Source organism: Hirundo rustica, chromosome 3, assembly GCF_015227805.2.
Source record: "Hirundo rustica isolate bHirRus1 chromosome 3, bHirRus1.pri.v3, whole genome shotgun sequence".
NCBI lineage: Eukaryota > Metazoa > Chordata > Aves > Passeriformes > Hirundinidae > Hirundo > Hirundo rustica.
The window spans coordinates 26,804,431-26,823,015 of record NC_053452.1 but is presented as its reverse complement, the minus strand read 5'-3'; the positions used below and the strand labels follow the sequence as shown (position 1 = coordinate 26,823,015).

General features: G+C 38.4%; 1 protein-coding gene across 9 annotated transcripts in view; it reads left to right on the top strand.

The window, feature by feature from the left end:
* THADA (THADA armadillo repeat containing) overlaps positions 1-18,585 on the top strand; it is a 150,310-nt gene that overhangs the window by 51,166 nt on the left and 80,559 nt on the right. For 6 of the 9 annotated variants that reach the window (XM_040059335.1, XM_040059336.1, XM_040059337.2 and 3 more), the window contains exons 28-29: positions 166-297; positions 12,772-12,940. In XM_040059335.1, the coding sequence (XP_039915269.1) occupies positions 166-297; positions 12,772-12,940 (301 nt within the window). Of the gene's footprint in view, positions 1-165; positions 298-12,586; positions 12,614-12,752; positions 12,941-18,585 lie in introns of those variants that run through there. The other 3 variants (XR_005700030.1, XR_005700031.2, XM_040059342.1) reach the window with 2 other exon arrangements.

Below are 18,585 nucleotides of genomic sequence, written 5' to 3'. Positions count from 1 at the left end.
TGCTGTATTTGGTCCCAGCAGGGTTTGCACTCCTGTGTAATGATCAGCCTAGGATAACTCCTTGAACCAGAGATGCAGAAGGCTGCTTTCTGGGGAAGAGGCTCAAGACTAGCATGAAGGACAGTGCTTTTTTTCACCAAATGCTTCTTCCACCTTTTTATTTAGTGAAGCTGAAGAGTTGAAAATCCATCCAAGCCTGTTTCTTTTGCTTTTAATCCTGGGAAGACTGTATCCATCTCCATTGGATGGCTCTCACTCAGCGCTCAGCACAGCACCCTTCGTCCCCTTTATTATAAGGTACAGTGATTTTGTAGTTGAGATTGAGATTTCTTTCTTGAATCTTTGGAATTTTTTTAATGAAATGCTTTTTCAAGCTTTTCTTCAGTTTTAGTCCTTAATACTTGTTTTGGAGAATTAGAATATTGACTTATGCAAATCATTGTGTGACTTGTTTGTAAATCTTCATCTGCAAATGCTGTATGGCATCACTGCTGCCACTGAGAGGGTAGATTAAAATTGATGAGCTTGACAGATTTTAGCAACGCAAGATTTGCTATACAAGCTTCTGATGAGTTTTTTTCAGTCCTGCAGAATGACTGTTTGCAGCACATAAATGCAATGTCTGATGCCTGGATTTGTAGATGTGTGTATGCATCTCTTTGCATATCCATCCGTGAATATAGGTAGCTAGATAAAGATATGGATCTGTCCTTTATCTAACGTGTTTCTAAGATAACTTTTCAAATATTTATGCAGTATAACTTTCATTTATATGGTGGATGCAAGAAGCTATTCAGCACATATTTTGCTACTCTGTATGCCTCCTGTTTGGGATTAGGAGCCTCATAAGGGAACCCGGGCAGTGGTGGGAAGTGAGAAATGAGCATCACCAGTATTTGAGGGAAGTCTTGCTGTCTGAGTGAAAGCTTCGTTGAATAGGGTGGGAAACTGCTTAATCTTGCTCATGTAGTACTGAAACAAGGCAAAGTTGTTATCCTAAGATCTTTCCTTTTTTTTTTTAAAACTACGGTTTATGTTAGAAAATAGCATCTCTGTCTGCTTCTTTTTCACAGTAGATATGTATTTTTTGCCTTTTATAATCTATGAATTTTCAAGAATAAATACTAATTACCATTTTTTCTAAAAGGAAAAAACCTCTAGTAGGACTTCTTAAATGCGCTGCATTTAACAATTAAATATGTTTGGCTTTCTGCCATGTCTGAATCTTAAATGCTTTTTGGAAAAATGTTTCAAACTACTTGTTACATCAATAATTAGCTCTGTTTTGATGCCTTTATTAATGCACTTGGAGAATGCTTGTTTTTTGTTTGGGGTTTTTTTTTTTAAATGAATTATTTTGGCATAATTCGGTTATTGCTAATAGATTAACTTTTGATAAACTTTTGATTACAGCTTTTTAGTTTTATTTTTGTTTCTGTTATGACCACTACTTTTTGCAAGTACATACCCCAGCAAAATAACTTTTCACACTTAGCTAGTTTATTGTCTTGAGGTTATTTAAATTCATTCAGAAGATGTGCAGGGAGAACCCAAATAAAATCTTTTAAGCTAAGAACCTGCAATATTTAAGACACTTGTTGGACCTACTTTCCTTTGAATGTGTTCCTAAAGAGAAATGATGCAGCAGATAAAGATGTTTTCTATGTTTCCTTTCCACTGATTTTGGTAGTAAATGCTGTGGATGTAGGTGTAAAAGTAACATAAAATTACTGCGTGTTTGTGACAGAAAGTTGTAGGTGGGTGTACAGACATGCATTTTCTGTCTCGATACTTAGCAAAGTATTGAAATTTTTGTAGTTGCCAGGGGACAATACCGAGGATTCTGAAGAAGTAAATATATTTATGATGTAGCTCAGTGTCTTGAAATACTGGCTGTGTTTCTGTCTACAATTCTTACACCCTTGTTCTTTGAATGCTATGACTGTTTTCTGTTTGTTCTGACTGCCTTTGTTGGAATATGCAGGGATGATTTATCTTGGTAAAACAAATACGTTCCTATTTTCCCTTCTGTTTCCCTTTCTATATTTTATTACGCAATAGCAAGTGAACAAAAATAAAATTGTTTCCTATTTATTTGGTGGTAATGAACGTTGTTGTGAACTAACCAATTAGAGAGGATCAAAGAGAAGGTCTGGTGCCAAAGGTCCCACGTACCAAGTCATTAAATTGTGTATATAAACTGTTTCTTTGAATTGCTCAGTGCAGTGTTGTGTTCTGTAGCATCTGCACATACATATAATTACATGGTGGGCCAATGCAATTATAACATGTAATTGCCATGCCATACCATGCCTTAACATGAGATTTTTGTTTAGAATGGTGTACCAGTGTCAGGGAAGGACACAGCCACGTGGTGTGGAGAGAGGAAAGGTGAATGTGACCCGTAACTGGTGCTAATACCCCTTCCAAGGCTGAGCCAGCAAAGAGGTGACGTTCACTTGTTGCACTGAGAAGATGAACAGACTGCTGTGTTTGCAAGCAAATGAGCAGTTCTGTGAACAAAACTGGGTTGAGCAGAAAGAGTTCAAGTTGGGCTTTTGGAGAGTTTTACTAAAGCTCGAGTGGAATTTTCCATCTAGTGGGAGTTGAGCTGTGGTTGCTCTGACCGTGCTGAGATGAATTGCACAATATGAGCAGGATTAAATGCTGCAAGGACAAATCTCAATCTCTGCACATAGTTGTTACTCCTGTTGAACCAGGGCATTTGATTACCTATCTGCAGTTCTATTAAGCTATTTTTCCCCCTGCAGATGTTTTATTTGGAAAGGAACACTTTGATTCACAAGTTATTACCTCACTTTTAATTTTTTTTTTAAAGAGCTAGATAGGTCTGTTTTAATGGTTACTTTCTAAGATGAAAGAATGTACAGCATGTTTTTGATTAACAAGGGAGGTAATGTTTTAAGTATGAAACAAAAACATAACCTCCCTTTTGCCTCCCTCTCTCTTTTTCAAAGACCTGTAATCTCTTCAGAAGGATCTAGAATTGAGTTACCTTATGTCCTCTCGTACCATGGCATTGACAGAGTGTTTGTTTAGTGTTAAATGTTCTGGGCTGAATGCTCTGAAGGAGTAAAATGGGTATTGCTTTATTAACTTGAGTACATTTTTACTAATGGAAGTCTAGCTCTGTTTAAAAGTGTGACTTAATATTTTAGAAAGTTTTTTTAAAATTAATTTTAAAATGTCGAACAATGTAAGGTTTCAAAACCTTGTTGGATGTATGTGCCCTGGCTTCCCCTTGACAAAACTTAATTCTTTGTGAAATTTCCTCTTTATAACTTCAGCAAATAGACAGATTTCAAAGCAGTGCTGCTTCTCGGTATATTATGTTGCAAGAAATGTGAACATCTTTCCATGAAATTAAGTTATGAAATAGACACTGTCTTTTTGGGCAGAATTTTGTAATCTGTAATGTGTCTTCGTGCAAAACGGAGGAGCTGAATTCCCAATTGCCCTGATGCTGTTTCCAGTCAGGGAGCAGGGTGGGCAGCCGTGGGAAGCACTTTACAGCTGTTACCTTCTACCCTTCTACCCTTTTGCATCCACCACTTTGGACTGACAGGGTTTTTGGTTTTGCACTTGGGAGCTTGACGTACAAGGCTAATCACTGTGACTTGGTTAATGAGAGGCACTAAGATGCAAGGAAAACAAATCCCTCTGTGGTGAGGAAGAAATTTCTGTGGGATGTAACAATGTCATTTTTTAATTAAAAAAATTAAACCTGTAGCCATTCTTAACAGAGTGTTTAGGGAAGGAGAGAGAAAATTCTTACCATCTGTGAGTTTTGGGAACTATCTGTGAGTTTCAGTTGTCTTACAATTTCATAAATGTGAGACAGATCAGTTCTTAAGGAAAAGGACTCAAATGTAGTTGTATTAATATTGCAGAAGGTAGTGTGAATTCAAGTTTTCACCAGTCAGTAATGTTACTTGCATGCACTTATTCATTTGAGAAAGTTATTCTTTGTTGACTTGTGCCTGTATGTTTGATTGCTCTGTGTTGTGTTTAGTTATGTTAAATTATGTCCAGTCTGTCAGGTGACTGGTTCTGTTCTGCTGTAGGCCTCTGACAAAGTCTGTAGGGGACTCACGGGAGTGGGTCTGGGGTGAGATGGAATAATAAAGAAATAAAATTCAAATGCAAAATCAGAAGTTTCTGTAAGACTTCGTGATAAGTTCTGAATTTTAGATTTAATTAATAGCACAAGAAACAGGCAATTGGTGAAGTTCTAGTAGTAAGATATACTCAATTTGTTTGAGAAGAGCTTGGTGGAAATAATTCATATTATGTGTATTTTATAAGCTGAAATTGCTGTTCATATAAGTTTAAGTGCAGGCTTGCTAGTGTTTGTTTTGTTTCACACGTGTACACTTCTATATATTGCTTTAGTATATCGTCCTGTATGTGACTTGGAAGTGGCCATCTGGTTTTCTGTGGGCTGAGCACTAGAATCTTTTGGTAAGTGGCCAAACAAGGTAGCTGCCTGTGCTAACTAGATGTACTTCCTCTGCCTTTCTCCCTTTCCCTCTGTATTTTAGTGTGGCATGGCAGCACTAAGGGAATTAGTGTTAAAACTTCCCTGGTTTCAGCTGTCATTTCTGTATGACTGGGCATCTTACCAGCGGTCTGATAAGGAAAGAGCTTTTGTGGGAATCTCTTTTCATATTAGATTAAAAGAACTACATGTGTTTGTTGCAGCCTTGTTGTGCTAAAATAGCTGCTTTTGATTACAGTTGCATATGAAAGCATCTCCCTGGGTTCTATTATCAATTGTGTATCTTCTCAGTCTTTGGTCTCTGTTTTTCTTAATTTCTTTTGTTTTTTTTTTTTTTTAGTTCCTAATGTTTGTTTAGTATAACTGCTTAACATTATAACTATCTGCAAATACTGCATTATTTGGAATCCCTGTGAGACTGGGAGCAGACTCACTGGAATGCCCTGTCCTTCTTGAGGAAGCTCATGGGGCTGACCAGTCACTGCAAGATGACAGATACCCTTTTTATTATGGGCAAGGTTCCCAAAACATGGGCTGGCCTAGACATCTGGAGAAAAGAAGCAATGTGCACCCCTAAATCATACATAATTTTAGATTTTTATTATGACATCTAAAGTGGAAATTTTGCATAGCTGAGGGAGGAGGAGGGAAGGACAGGAATCCATTTCTCCACTGAGCTTATCACTTATGAATTGAGACTGTCTTGGAAGTCTCCCATTTCTACTTAGTCTGTTCTCTGTGCAATCCTGAATGCATAGTGATTAATGCTGATCTGTAAAAATATTCATGAGTCACTGTAAATACTTACTAACAAGAAAGGTTTCAGTATTTTTCTTCCTTTTTGAAATTTTAAATAAAAAATTGTAAACAGGTTGTAATTTCTTCCAATTTGATTAAGTTCAAATAGTGGTACTAGAGAGGAATGCAAAGGGCTTGATTGGCAGTAGGCTGCTCAAGACCCTTTGATTTACTAAAACTCTTTATTCATCTTGTACATTCTTTACTGTATTCCTGTCTTTCCTCTGAAACTGTAAGCAGATGTGTCATATCCAAGTGGTGCTGATGGGAAATAACACAGCCCTTAGGTATTTGTTATTAATTTCTTATTCCAGTTTTCACTCTGTTCATCAGTCATCGGCAAACTATTGTCTAAAGCAGTTTAGAAATGCACACAAACTGCAGGGAGCTGTCAGGTTCGTTCATGGGAAATAAAGGGTGACATTAGCAGAGAGGCAGTCACGAGCACTGAGAGTAACTCTCATTTTCCAGTGTTGAGGACTCCTTAAGAGGACCAGTGTCTGGGATCCTGGGTTAAAATTTTATGTATGTTGAATTGGATGTATCCTTACTTGAAACATGATCCAGCAAAAAATATTACAGGACGCTGAACTGTCAACATATGATTGGTGAAGTAATTTTTTTTATTCATTTGTGTACTTAAAATTAACCAGTAAGTACTCTGCTGGTCAAGATTAGTATCCAAAAAATACTATTCTGGAATAGTATTTGCAGGAAAGAACATGAAAATGGAGAGAAATAATACATTACCTAGCCAGAGGATGATACAGGCCAGAGGATGATGCAGGAAACCAAGTGTAATGATATTTTTAAAAGCCAGTATTCTTTAAAAAGGACAGTCTGAGTTTGAAAAGAGTCAATACTAGGAGGGCTTTTTAGCAATGGGCTAGATACTTGTGGTGAAATGGCTGAAAGGGTAGTGTCTTTGAGAACTTAGATCCTTTGGATGTTTTCATGGATCTGATTATATGTTTTCTAAATTGTTCATATTGCAGTTTTGCTTACAATCATCTGAAGCTTTGAAAATCATCACAAAGTGCTGAGATTTAATTTTTCCATTCAACTTCCCTTTCACAGAGTTCAAAATAATGATAGAGTTGCAAAGACAGAAAGTAGTCTTTGTGTTTTATTTTTTTTTCTAACTGGATAGTAAGTGGTGTGTTTTTCTTTCTGTTATTCTGCAGTTGTGAAACATCATGGTAACTATTTACAAATTAACAAAGTAGAATTATGGTTGTGAATGAAATTGTCTTTGACATGATCTTGAGTTTAGAGCAGTTGTCTTTTTCTCTAGGGTGCTGTGAACCAAAATGGAGGCTTTATCCTCATGTAACTTCAGTGAAGTTAAATAAACCTAGAGGCTTCCTACCTAGACAAACTCTGATATTTCTTGATGGGAATTCAAGAACAGATGCCATCTAAATTGTGTCAACATGTTCTCTAGGAAATCTCCGTTTGACAAGAACATATTTCTGTTTCTCTGAAGTTTATAGCCCATATTAGTAATATTTTTTGTAGACTCAGATGTTAGAGATCCTAGGTGGTTTGGCTTGCTGAACCACAACAATTCAAGTTTCTGATGTTGACTCAGCTTGGTATCAGTTGGCCACTTGTTTGCATTAACCTGAACTTCGGTGACAAGAAGAGAGAAATGTCTATAATTTTTCCTTAGAAAGTCCTTGGAAACATATGGAGAAACAGCTCCTGGCGGAACTTGTGGACAGCTTTCACAAATAAAAGCCTGTGTACTTTGCCTACATACTTTCTGCAATATTTATGACTACTCTGCTTCATTAAGTGCTTGTGTGGAAAATACTGCCCTTACAAAAACATGGGTTTTATCTTAATTGCCCGAGTTAGAAGAATAAAATACTTAACACAGTGCATAAAAAGACTAAAAGTTTGGCCAACCATTAACTTCAGTTTAAAGGAAATAGATAAAAAATTAGGGCGTTAGTGCTGCATAAATAATGTGAAATTAAATTTGGCTTGTCCATGGTTTTCGTCAAACATTTCTGAGCTACATTTATGTGTTGATTGTAGATCTAAAACCTCCAGCAAACTGTTGGTAGTTCTGTAATATTTTCCTACTCTTCAGGTAAATATTGAGAAACTATATCGAGTCTTAGGCTTTTCTGTGGTTTTGGGTTTTTTTGGGTTTTTTTGGTTTTTTTAATCTTAGTCTTAGATGAAAGAACAAAAATTATCTTCAGACCAATTACAATACAGGTTTCCACAGAGAAATACATTTTTTGAACTAAATGCTTTGGATACTTTAATTGCTAAGAAACATGAAAAAAACCAAAATGGAAAATGGTTGCACAAACCAAGGGAATCAATAAATGAACAAGAGAAGCTGTAGGTAGATGTGTAGCAAACTGTCATTGATATTGGAGGAAACCCTACTCTCCCAGTGACAAGTAAGTACTGTCCTGCTGATTCATCTACAGTATAAGACGTCCAAGTTACTTAATTGTGTGGAAGCATGAGTGTTATTTTTAATTCTGTTTTTTGACTTCACTTAGCTTGGAAACCTGTCTCACTACATTTGAAGTTGCTAAAGGTATTCCTTTAGGAGGTAATTTGAAAGGGGGAGAATGAATAATCATGAGGAATGCATACAATGCTCTTGAATCTTAGTAGCCAAACTTGTAATAGAAGCCAAATCTGTTGCTAAATACTTTTCTCTCTGATCTTTGACTACCATCCATGTTTTCCCCCGCTCTAATTTCTTGGTTTTAATTCTTGCTTTGGAAGTGATGACGTAACTTGGAGTGTACAGCTGTGTCACGGAGGAAAGACAAAGTCTCCTCATACTTTATACAGAATCAGACAGAAGACTTAACACAATTTTTTCTTAGAGTGCATTTGTTAGGACCTTGTGGCACAATTAGCTCAAGGATTTAAAGAGTACCATCTCTGATTTTTGTTTATTTATCTTTTTCAATCACTTTTATCTTTTAGAGATGCTGGTGGCTATTAAAATGCTTTAGCCTGCAGGTGGTTGGTTTGAATTGCAAGGCCTTTCCTGCCTCATGCTGCGCTCTTCTCCCAACCTCTTTGTGATGATGGTAGGATACTAGGTTTGACTTAGAAGCCCAGAGGCCCCTTCTGCAGAACATTCACTGTTTCATTAATAAGCAATGACATTGTTAGAAATGCACAGATCATGTGACAACAGCCAGCAAAACCTGGAAACAGACATTCCTCTCCTTGTTAGTCCTTCTAACAACTGTAGGAATTATTTAATGTAATGAACATATTTTCAGCAAATTAATTCTACTCATTTATTTTCTGTGACCTTTATCTAAAAGGTAATCCTTATTTGCGTTGTTAATTTGGGTAATACGAAGTCTGTTGAGGGGGGAGAGATAAAGGGTGGAAAATAAGCACATAGGAAACACCTGCAGGTTTGGTTTTTTCTTTTTTCTTTTTTTCTTTTTTTTTTTTTTCTTCCCAAAAGAAGCTTAAGATATTATTATTTACGGCTGGTGTTCTGTTGTTTGTAGCCAGGGCAATAAATTAGATACTTTGATGTGTGCAGAGGAGTATGGAATCTTTGTGCCTTATGAGAGTTGGTCATAAATCACAGCAGTTGGGAGGGTGGTTCAGGATCTGAGTGTTGAAGCTGGAACGGCGCAGTGGAAATGCATTGAATTGAAGCTATGGTTACACGGAGCGAAACCTTCTCAGATTTATTGACTTTTTGTTCTTGATCATGGACTGTTTCAAGTAAACATGTTTACATCCAATTCCTCATGCACCTAGATAAACAGTACTGAGTTCAAGGTGAAATACTGCAGTTGTTAATAGCCCTCAGGTTTGAATAGAAGTATATCACATGAGGATTTTGCAAGTTTTGTTCTTGTTGCTGCCTTGAACTATAATAAAATTAGGTTGGTGTATTGTATGTTTTTACATACGACATTTTAGATAATCCCTAGGTTTTAAAGTCTGCTTATATCACAGCTGCACATAGAGGTAGTGTCACATACTTGAAACACTCTTCCCGTGCCACCCCCAAGCACCTTTCGAATCAAAGGAGATGGAACAGTTTTAAATGCAGCTTTGCACACGCATCCATGCTGTCCAAATGGATGCAAGACTCCACTGCTCGTGTTTCCTGCAGGGAGGATGAGCCTGCAGCAGATTCGCGTTGTGCTGTTGCCAGGTGAAGCTCAGAGTCTGGATGGTGATGTGCAATGTTTGGAGTCCTTTTCTGCCAGTGTCCCAGCAAGGCAACTACTGTCACACAAATGAAACTCATCTCAGGGCTGGCAGTGTGCTGAACTGCTGCAGGAGGAGTAACCTGAATAGTTTCATAGTCTTAAAATGCTTCTTTCTTAAGCTGCTGGCTTTTGCTGCAGATGCAAACTAAGTTACTGTGATTGCCAAAGTTGTGCAATAATACTTCTTGATGCAGTTTGTGAGATTGCTTCCCATAATGGTTGCTAAATTCAAGATAAAATAAATTTTTAGCAGTACAGGTAGTAGACTCAGTGTTGAAGTGTATGGTTTGGAGTTTGGTATAATGATAAGCAAAAAATTGCTAAACTTGGTTAAAATGTTATATTTCTGTTGCTCTGCTGTTTTATTTGTGTTCAGTCGTTCTGTCCTTTTTTGAGAATTGTTATTCTCAATTTAGTTTGGAGAAATTTAGTTTTATGTACCGGTGAGAGGTTAAATGTAAGTGGGATCCAGTAGAAGACAAAACTCTGTTCTAGGGTGCTGCTAGAGGATGGAAAAACCTAGTGTATGCTTTGCCATTCCCCTGGCAAACTTGCATGATTCAGGAACAGAGCCGAGTGCCTTCAAAACATGAGAGATGTACACCTAAGTGCCTTCAGGGTATGCAGAAGTTCAGAGATAGGTCACTAGTGGGGACTTGGCATGACATCTGACGTACGCAGGGGAAAGAAGGAGTATTAATATTATCAGTGCTGTTTCTTGCTGAGGGGTGGGAATTGGAAACAACTGTTTTTCTTTGAGTCAGATTTAAAAATAAATAAATATTTTAAATAAATGAGAAGAAGCAGTAGGAAACTTAACCCCTCTCAGATTTGCGAAGCTATTTGTTGATGTGAAATACCTTCCATGTGTTCCCATGAGTGTTCCTGTAAAGCAGATACTTCATTGTTCCTCACCTTTTGCGATGCTTTTGTTCCTTAGTATGGACTTTATAGGCTGGCTGTTCTCAGGGCTCCCACGAAGGTGTGAGTCCCTGGGCGTGCCCTGCGCCCTGTGAGCGTGAGGAGTTTGCTTGAGTGTACAGAGGTGTGTAGGACAGTGGCAGGCTGGTGGCTGGATGCCCTTTGGGCGGGTAGGAGCTGTGAGATTGCATTTCCCTCAGGCACAGAAGGGTGCAGAGCCGGGTCCGTGGCTGGGGGAGCTCTCCATGACTCGGCACCTGTGTTGTTGCTCTGCAGGAGGACTTCAGGCAGCTGAGAAAATTTTGCCTGTAGTGTGGAACTATTTTCTTCTCTCTAAATATAGAGGAGTCACTTCTATTTTCATAATAAAATTGATGAAATAATAGTGTGGAACAAAATTTGGCATGTAAAATACTGTATCTCCATATATGTAGGTGCATGTGTTATAAGTCTTTGATGTTCTTACAAGACAAAGAAGTTAAAGTCAAGTTATTTTAAAGTATGTGATTTATTGCATTGTGTTTGAGGAAAAAAAACCCTCTTGAAGCATGTAGTGTTGGAAAGTACCCTTGCACAAGTTAGAGGAAACTGGAATTTTACCCATTTTCCACTCCTCCAGTGAAAACATGTCAGCTTCCTTGGGATCTGTAAAAGGTCATAAACAAAATTAAGAAAACGTCGTTCAGCAGAGCTGAACGAATGGTTGCAGACAATTACTTCTTAGGTTTCGGTTTACTGTGAAGTAGAATTAATTTTTTTTTTTAAAAAGGGAAGTCCTTTTAGGAATAACCAAACTGAATTTCTTCTTGTACCTTGTCAATACAGGCTTGAAGCTTTTCCCTATGGCAGAGCTTCTAATTGTGACAGTTCTGCTTTAGCATCCTGTTGTGAAGGATGGCCAGTCTGTGAAAAGGAAATGAAAAGATTATCTTTGTAAAAAACATAATAGAACCTACAACCTTATTTTCAAGGGTGCAAATTGCCTCAAAACCTGTTGTTCTGGGGGTAGTTCCTCTCTCTAGTTCCTCTGAAGGAGATCTGAATCTTTCAGGCATGCCATGACATAATATGATTTATTTCAGTTTAAGATTGTTTAGTTTCTTAGTGTTCAAACCCTTATTAATTTGGTTGCTGCTTCAAGATGGAACCCGTTTTCTGTATTTCTTTCATGTAAACTAAAGTAAGCTACTACTTTTTGAGAATTGATTTAAATTTGCTACAGATACTTGAAAATTTAGAATCCCTTTTAATTTCTTTTCATTTTTAAAAATGTAGGTATGACACTGCAGGGGTTTTTTTTATCATTTTGGCGGGGGATAATCTCATCTACATGGACTTGTGTAAGGTGCAAATGCATAGGAAGCAGTTCAGGAAAGGGATGAGAGTGTTGGAGTAGGGAAGGCAGTCTCTCGAGTCATCACAATCATCTGGGAGGTATCAGAGCATAACTTCAGCCCATGCTGCATTTTCCATCACCTAAGGCATTTGGCCTTTTATTGTCTAAACCCTGTAGTAGTTTGCTCGGTTTCCTGGGTGGCTGAATTGTACCTGCATTACCAAAATGGACACGTGGAAGAGCTGCTGGCCTCGGAAGAATTTGCCTAACCTACTTAGCTGATGAAGGACTCTTACTCATGTCAATTCAGTATACATGCTACTGAAGTAGTACATGACTGGTTAATGTGTTATTGTTAGCTCATTCTACATGTATTTTTTGTAAATCTACAGCCTGTCATCAAAACCTTAATAGCACTGAAAGATACAAGATTATTTTTGGCGTTTGCTTTATGGAGAGTCTTGCGTCTTAGCAGTTAATTTTTAAAGTAAAAAGTATTTTTCGGTTAGATACTAATTATAAGTTATGGAAAATTATTTTCCAGTATGTCTTTTATTTCCTGCCTTTAAATGTGGGACATTTGGCCCAAAATTCAGTAGACACCATGTTGTGTTCTCATGGAAACATCCAATTAACAATATGGAGCTAACAGTTTAGGTCAAACTTACCACATTTGAATGTGATAGGTAAGTAACATAAACATCCAGAAAGATGCTGCAGGACTGTATACTGTTTAATGGCATTATTGCATTATTTTCATTCTTTCCTTGATGTAAACACCAGAACTTGTGAATGAGAACAAATCCTCTGGCATAGCTCTAGTATGACTTACCTTTCACTACCGAGAAGGCTGTATATTGGATTTGTGAGAAACTTGTTTTACTTTTCCTTGCATTGTCCTTTGGGCTGTTTTAGGCAGCCCGGTGGATTGCTGGCTGACAGATAGCAGGTGTCTTTGCTTTTTCCAGGTGTGGGCACTCCCCCGTGTACCGCTGCCGGGAGATGTCGGGCCGGGCCCTCGTTCCCTTCGTTATGGCCAATGAAGTTGCACACACGGCGCTGGCCCTGCTGCGGGGGCTCCCAGACTCTGCCGCTCACGGCATGCGACACAACAGCGTGCATGGAACCCTCCTGCAAGTAAGCTGGGGAGGCTTGCTTTGCATTGATTTGGTTTTCTTTGGTGAGGGTGGTTTTTTTTTTTTGTTTTGTTTTTTTTTTTTTTTTTTTTACTGTAGGGGTTTTTAAACAATTTTTTTGGTCATACTTGACAGCCAGATAACATACCATGAGCTGTGCTTAACATTCACACATTGTCAAAACATACATGAAAGACTGCTTTTGAGTTGATTCTGTCAGATGATAAATGGGGAATGCACATTTCAGCTGTCATTTGAAGGCAGTAAGCTGTAAGTAGTGGCATTTACATTTCATGTAATGTTTCGTCTCCAGAGATTAAAGTGCTCTAAGTGCAAATATCCCTATCTAAACGTATTTACAGAGATCTGTGTGACTTGCCCAAAATGAATGAGCAAATCTGAGGCAAAGCTGAACTCCATGCACCAATAGCATTGTATCTGTATTCAGACTTGCTACTTACCCATGTAATTATTTATTTCTTAATTTGCTTTTCCTGCTACAGTAACAGTTTCCTGTAAGTGTGCTGTACAAGTTGTGGTAAGCTTTATACTGCTGTCTTCTGGAAACATTCTGGAGAACAGCTCACTTTATCAGAAATTGCTGCATTCTCCATATATCATTCCCCTGATTTATGGCAGTCAGTTCACTGTGTTTCATTTTTAAGCTATCATGGTAATAAGTAACTGATTTTTATTGCCTGTTTTTCACGAGCAACCCTCCAACAAAGCCATATTGTACACGATCAGCTCTGTTGGTCTGTCTTAGTTGGCAAGGTACATGTTCCCACTGTCAGCTGTGTGCTAGGGTGTGTGTGGCTGTTTTGATCTGGTTTTCAGTTACATCTTTTCCAGCATATTATTTCCCTTTAAAATCAAGACCTTTAGGAAATAAGTGAAGTCCCTCTAGGGCTCTTAACATCAACTTTACCTGTTGGGTAAAGGGTTTCAGGCAGTTGAACCTGGATTTGGGTGATGGTTGGTCACAGTGAAAGGTTCTGCAAGGTGTCGGAAGGCCTCCTGCTCTGAAAACCAGTCAATGCACCTGATACATGCAAGTGCTTGGACCTGTGAGCTGCTGTGTCTGTGTGAAGGGGGAGATTGCCATCCTCAAATGAGCTGTGCAGCCCTGCTGTGTCACTGCTCCTGAAGTGTTAGGGAGAGAGAGTTGTTCCAACAGTGAGAATGAAATGCTTTCTCAATCCAAAATGATTATAACTCTACTCATGAGGGGACTGGCAATACTATATAGAGTTAATTGCCTTATTTTCAGTTAACTGGAAAAAAGAAAGATAATAATAAATAAATAGTAGAGGGTAGATATGAAAGAGCCTGAAGGATGATCTAGTTTTTAATGTAGTATTGCTGACATGATCTTATGCATAGCTATAGGGAGCTTTCCACGTTTGTGAGGTGGGAGATATTCCCAGAGCTTTAACCCGATTTTTCATCAGTTTTGAGCAGCTACTGGGAGCTACTACTGCAGTTTGTACTGCACAAGGAGAGACCGGGGAATATTCTTCCAAAAAACATCAGCGGTACTGTAACAGTTCAGTGGTTTGGTTTCTCACATTGTCTTGGGTTTTGCCGTTACCACTTATGAATCAAGCTCAAAATCTTTATTTAATGCTTGATTTAATGAAGTGTGTGGCTGACATGTATGGCAACTGTCTGTTGGTAGTTTAAATTAAGAAAACATTCAGAAGATAGACTGTAGGGTGATCAAAATGTGCAAAAAATGTAGGCAAGGCAGTAGTGTTTGTAGCTCCAAATTACCAATGCCAGGTAGTTCAATCTGTAGTTAGCTTGCACCTCCAGTAAGCAAGGTACAAAGAGGAAAGTATTGTGACTTTTTAGGGGTTGCTACAGGCCTGGTTTCAATTTTCTTTTTATCAGTGTTAATTGGGACTTGCAAATCTGCTGGTAAGGCTTATCGAAATGCAGAAAATTATGTTATGGGGGCTGTTGGTTAAAGCACTGTTTCTCAGAAGGCTTACTGGAGGAGATGGTGATCTGGCAGTGTTGAAAACTGTTTGCACTGCTTTTCCGTGACACGGAAATTTGATCATCCTCCTTGATATAAAACCAAAACAAAAATCTCTACTAAAAAGAGCAAGTCTGTACAGAGCTCAATAAAATATACATTTTTCCAGAAACACAAGCCCAATATCTTATGAAAATGGAATTCAGTAATGGTTTTCATCTTAAACAAATTTAATTTGTTTGGTCATATGAGAAGCTACTAAGTTCAGTGCTTGAGTTTTTTATTTCAGTGTTCATATACTGTCAATTTCTGAAAAAGAAGGGTGGAATTATTCAGAATTAGGTGGCGCTGCCAGATGTAGTAAATCGTGAAGGTATATTTCAGTTATGTTTCAAAGTTATGTAATCACTTCATCTGCTGCAAGCCAAATGTTGATTTGTAGAAAGATCATTCAAAAACAGTTCAGCATGTAGTGCTTGTCCAGACATGGTTTGGCTTTCAAAATGCTCAGATTGCCAAGAAATGTTTTTTTGACAGTGGTTGTAGATGTGTTGTGTTTTGCTTCAGCCCTCTGCATTATGTGAAAACATGTATTTTTCTCTATAACATTTTAACTGTGGCTCAGTTTGCATAGGAATATGAATGTCCGTGAGGGTAAAAATCACGTAATGCTTTACAGGTTCTACAGAATAATTCTTTTCAACAATTATGTAAGAGGGGTGCTGCTGTTTTGTAACACTTGGGCAGCTGGTGATACTCCTCAAGAAGCAGTTCTGCATCATAAGCAAATGCACTGACTTGAATAAGGCAACCGAAAAATCTTCTCTATGCTTAATGTTTTCTTTATTACAGGTTCTGCTTTGCTCCATAATCCAAACTGGTGTTGGTTGGGGGGAAGGAAATCAAGCTTCTAATTCACAGAAAATGCAGAAATTTTGTACTAGCTTTCTTGAATGATGAAACATTTCTGGCTTGTTTTAAGATCTAGGCTTTTTAGCTGAGCAGCTGAAAGGAAGAGTTCATCCAGAGCTTTACGTAGGGACTCTTGGAAGAGTATCAAATTTTGACTAGGGGGAAACCTTTATGTTTGTGCATCTTTCTGACTTTTGGCTGTTGCCAAGGAATTTACAAATATTTGGGAAGTTTCTGAGGTTTCCTTATCAGAGGATCAAATGTTCTTTTGACCTTCTGCCTCTTAAGGATTGGAACTTCTGCAGTATGTATTCCATCTGTCCAGAAAAATTGAGAAATTCAGAATGAACTAGGCAAGGCTGCCTTTTACCTTCACATCCACATTCCTTGGTTGTGATTGAGTTCCAGAAGAGCTCCTCTCCTTGTTTCCTCTGCTGCTTTTATTGGGGAGTTGTCATCAGTGCTCTCAGAGAGAGCGAGCAATCCAGCCCTGTGTAAGAGAGAGCAACACAGCACCATGTAAGCGATCCAGCGTTAAGTTGCTTACATGGTGCTGTGTTGGTCACCCAGCAGCTGCCAGGGTGGATGAAACTCCCCATGAGGAGCAGGGCCTGGTCGCACAAGGCTGTTTCCAGCTGTCTGTAGAAGCCCTTGTCCACTTGTTCTGCCTAGTTCGGCAGCTTGTAGCACACACCCCCTGCAGTGTCACCCATACTTCAGTCCTTAGCTGTAAGCTCCCAGCTAGCTCATAATCCATCCCCAGGCAAAACTCTGCATTCCAACTCTTCTTCCACAGAGAGGTCAACCCCCATCTTCTCATCTTGCCTACCTGTCCTTCCTAAAGAACCTGTATCCCTCCATTGCATTACCCCAAACATGTCAGCCTATTGTATCTTGTCTCTGTGATCCCAGCTGATCACAGACTGCATCTGCACACAGACCTTTTAATCCCTCTAATTCTTTAAACCCTTCCTTTGAGTGCTACAAAGTGAAGAAGAGTTACAGGGACTCTATAAAGATTTGTCCAGAAAACAAGGCAGCACCATTAATTCATCTGATTGGGGGTTATTTATGATGATTAAAAAACCCTCCCAAATGCATAGACTTTCAGATTGGTTTGCCAAGGAAAGCAGATGTTAGACTTCAGCTTTTGTTTTTATCTTGGGAGAATCAGTTAATATGATGGATGTTGGATTTTGAAGCCTGTGTGATGTTCATAGATGGAGAATCCAGTTGCTTTTAGTACAGCGGAATAGCAAGAGTATGACTGGAGCTTTTGGTCATAGTTTTGCATTCACTGGTTTCCAGAAATCTTTTTCACATTTGCGCAGTGGAAAAATCTGTACTCCAATGAGACTGTATATACCCTTACATGCTGTTCGTATCAAGAAGACTCCATTGGGCAGCTGCCATTAATCATGAGCAGATGTAATTACTGTTAAGGTTTATTTGTTTTTTCAAATGAACGAATCTGCACATCAGTTGACTCTATCTTGTGTTTTATCAGTTTGATCTTCACGTTCACTTTGGCAAGCCTACAGTTACATATTTTCAGAACACAGGGGATTGGGTCAATGAAAGTTATTAAAAAAGACATTGCGTTTTCATTAATGTGTCTGTGCCTTGTTCTGAAATGTTGAAGGTGCTGCCTTACTTTCTACATCCTGACAGTATCTAGCTTGAGACTGGGATACAAACCAGTACAAAAAAGTTTGCTTCTCATATTTGGCCATTCTATTTGAAGAACTTTTTGCATTCTCTTTGGCATTTTTTGAGCATGGATTAGGAGGAAAGATGGTTCAGGTACTTCTCCCTCATCACTTGCTGCTTGTATAGGGAGGGAACTACATGACTTTGTCTGTGTGCCTCCATTTGCTGCCTCCACCAGGAGATGCATTGCACAGTCCAAGATGAAGCTTTTGATAGAAGTTCCTGGCTGCACATAGCATTAAAGAACAGTTTCTGTCTGGAATCTGTTTTGGTGATGATGAGTATTTACATTTTTGGTGGTACTTGTACAAGCAATCAAACACCTACATAGAATAAAATTAAAAAAAGTTCATCTGTCATGTTCTTGCAGGTGGATCCTTCCTGTTGTGACTGGTTTTGGTCACTGCTCTAACTCAAAAGTCACAGAAATTCTGCTTGTTCTGCTGTGGTCCCTAGGAAAATTTCTATCCCCCATCTTCTCATCTGAGGCCTGGCTGGTAGCTTCTCTTCTTCTCATTGCCATCTTCCCACTTACTCCTGTTACTTTGTCACTCCTACTGATTTATCCTGAATTTGTTCCCTGAGCATATGCCAGTGTTTTGCATTGCAAGAGAAAAACTGTATTCCTTCTCTCAGGGGATCTGTTCTTAAATACATACAAAATATAACTGGCAGATGAAATGGAGAATTTGTTATGCTTTGGTGCACAGTTAAAACTTCATGCAGATAAAAATGGAAATTCACTTACTTAATGTTGTTTTGAGTATCAGCAGTCATTTGCTTTTCACAAATTGTTATGCTTAATATGCAAACTTGCTCCAAAATTAGTTTTTACCCACAAAATTCTGTGGTGGTAGAGCAGCCAGCTGGCTCAAAGTGTGTGTTTGTGGGGTTGATTTTTCCTTGTTTGTTTGTTTTTTTGTGATCACTAATTCAAACAGTTCTGGTACGCATATGAATGCAAAGTCTTGTGCAAGGAATGTAGTTTTGAGATTTTGAACTTTTTTTGTTTAGTTTTTGAAACAAGCAACACTTGCATCTCA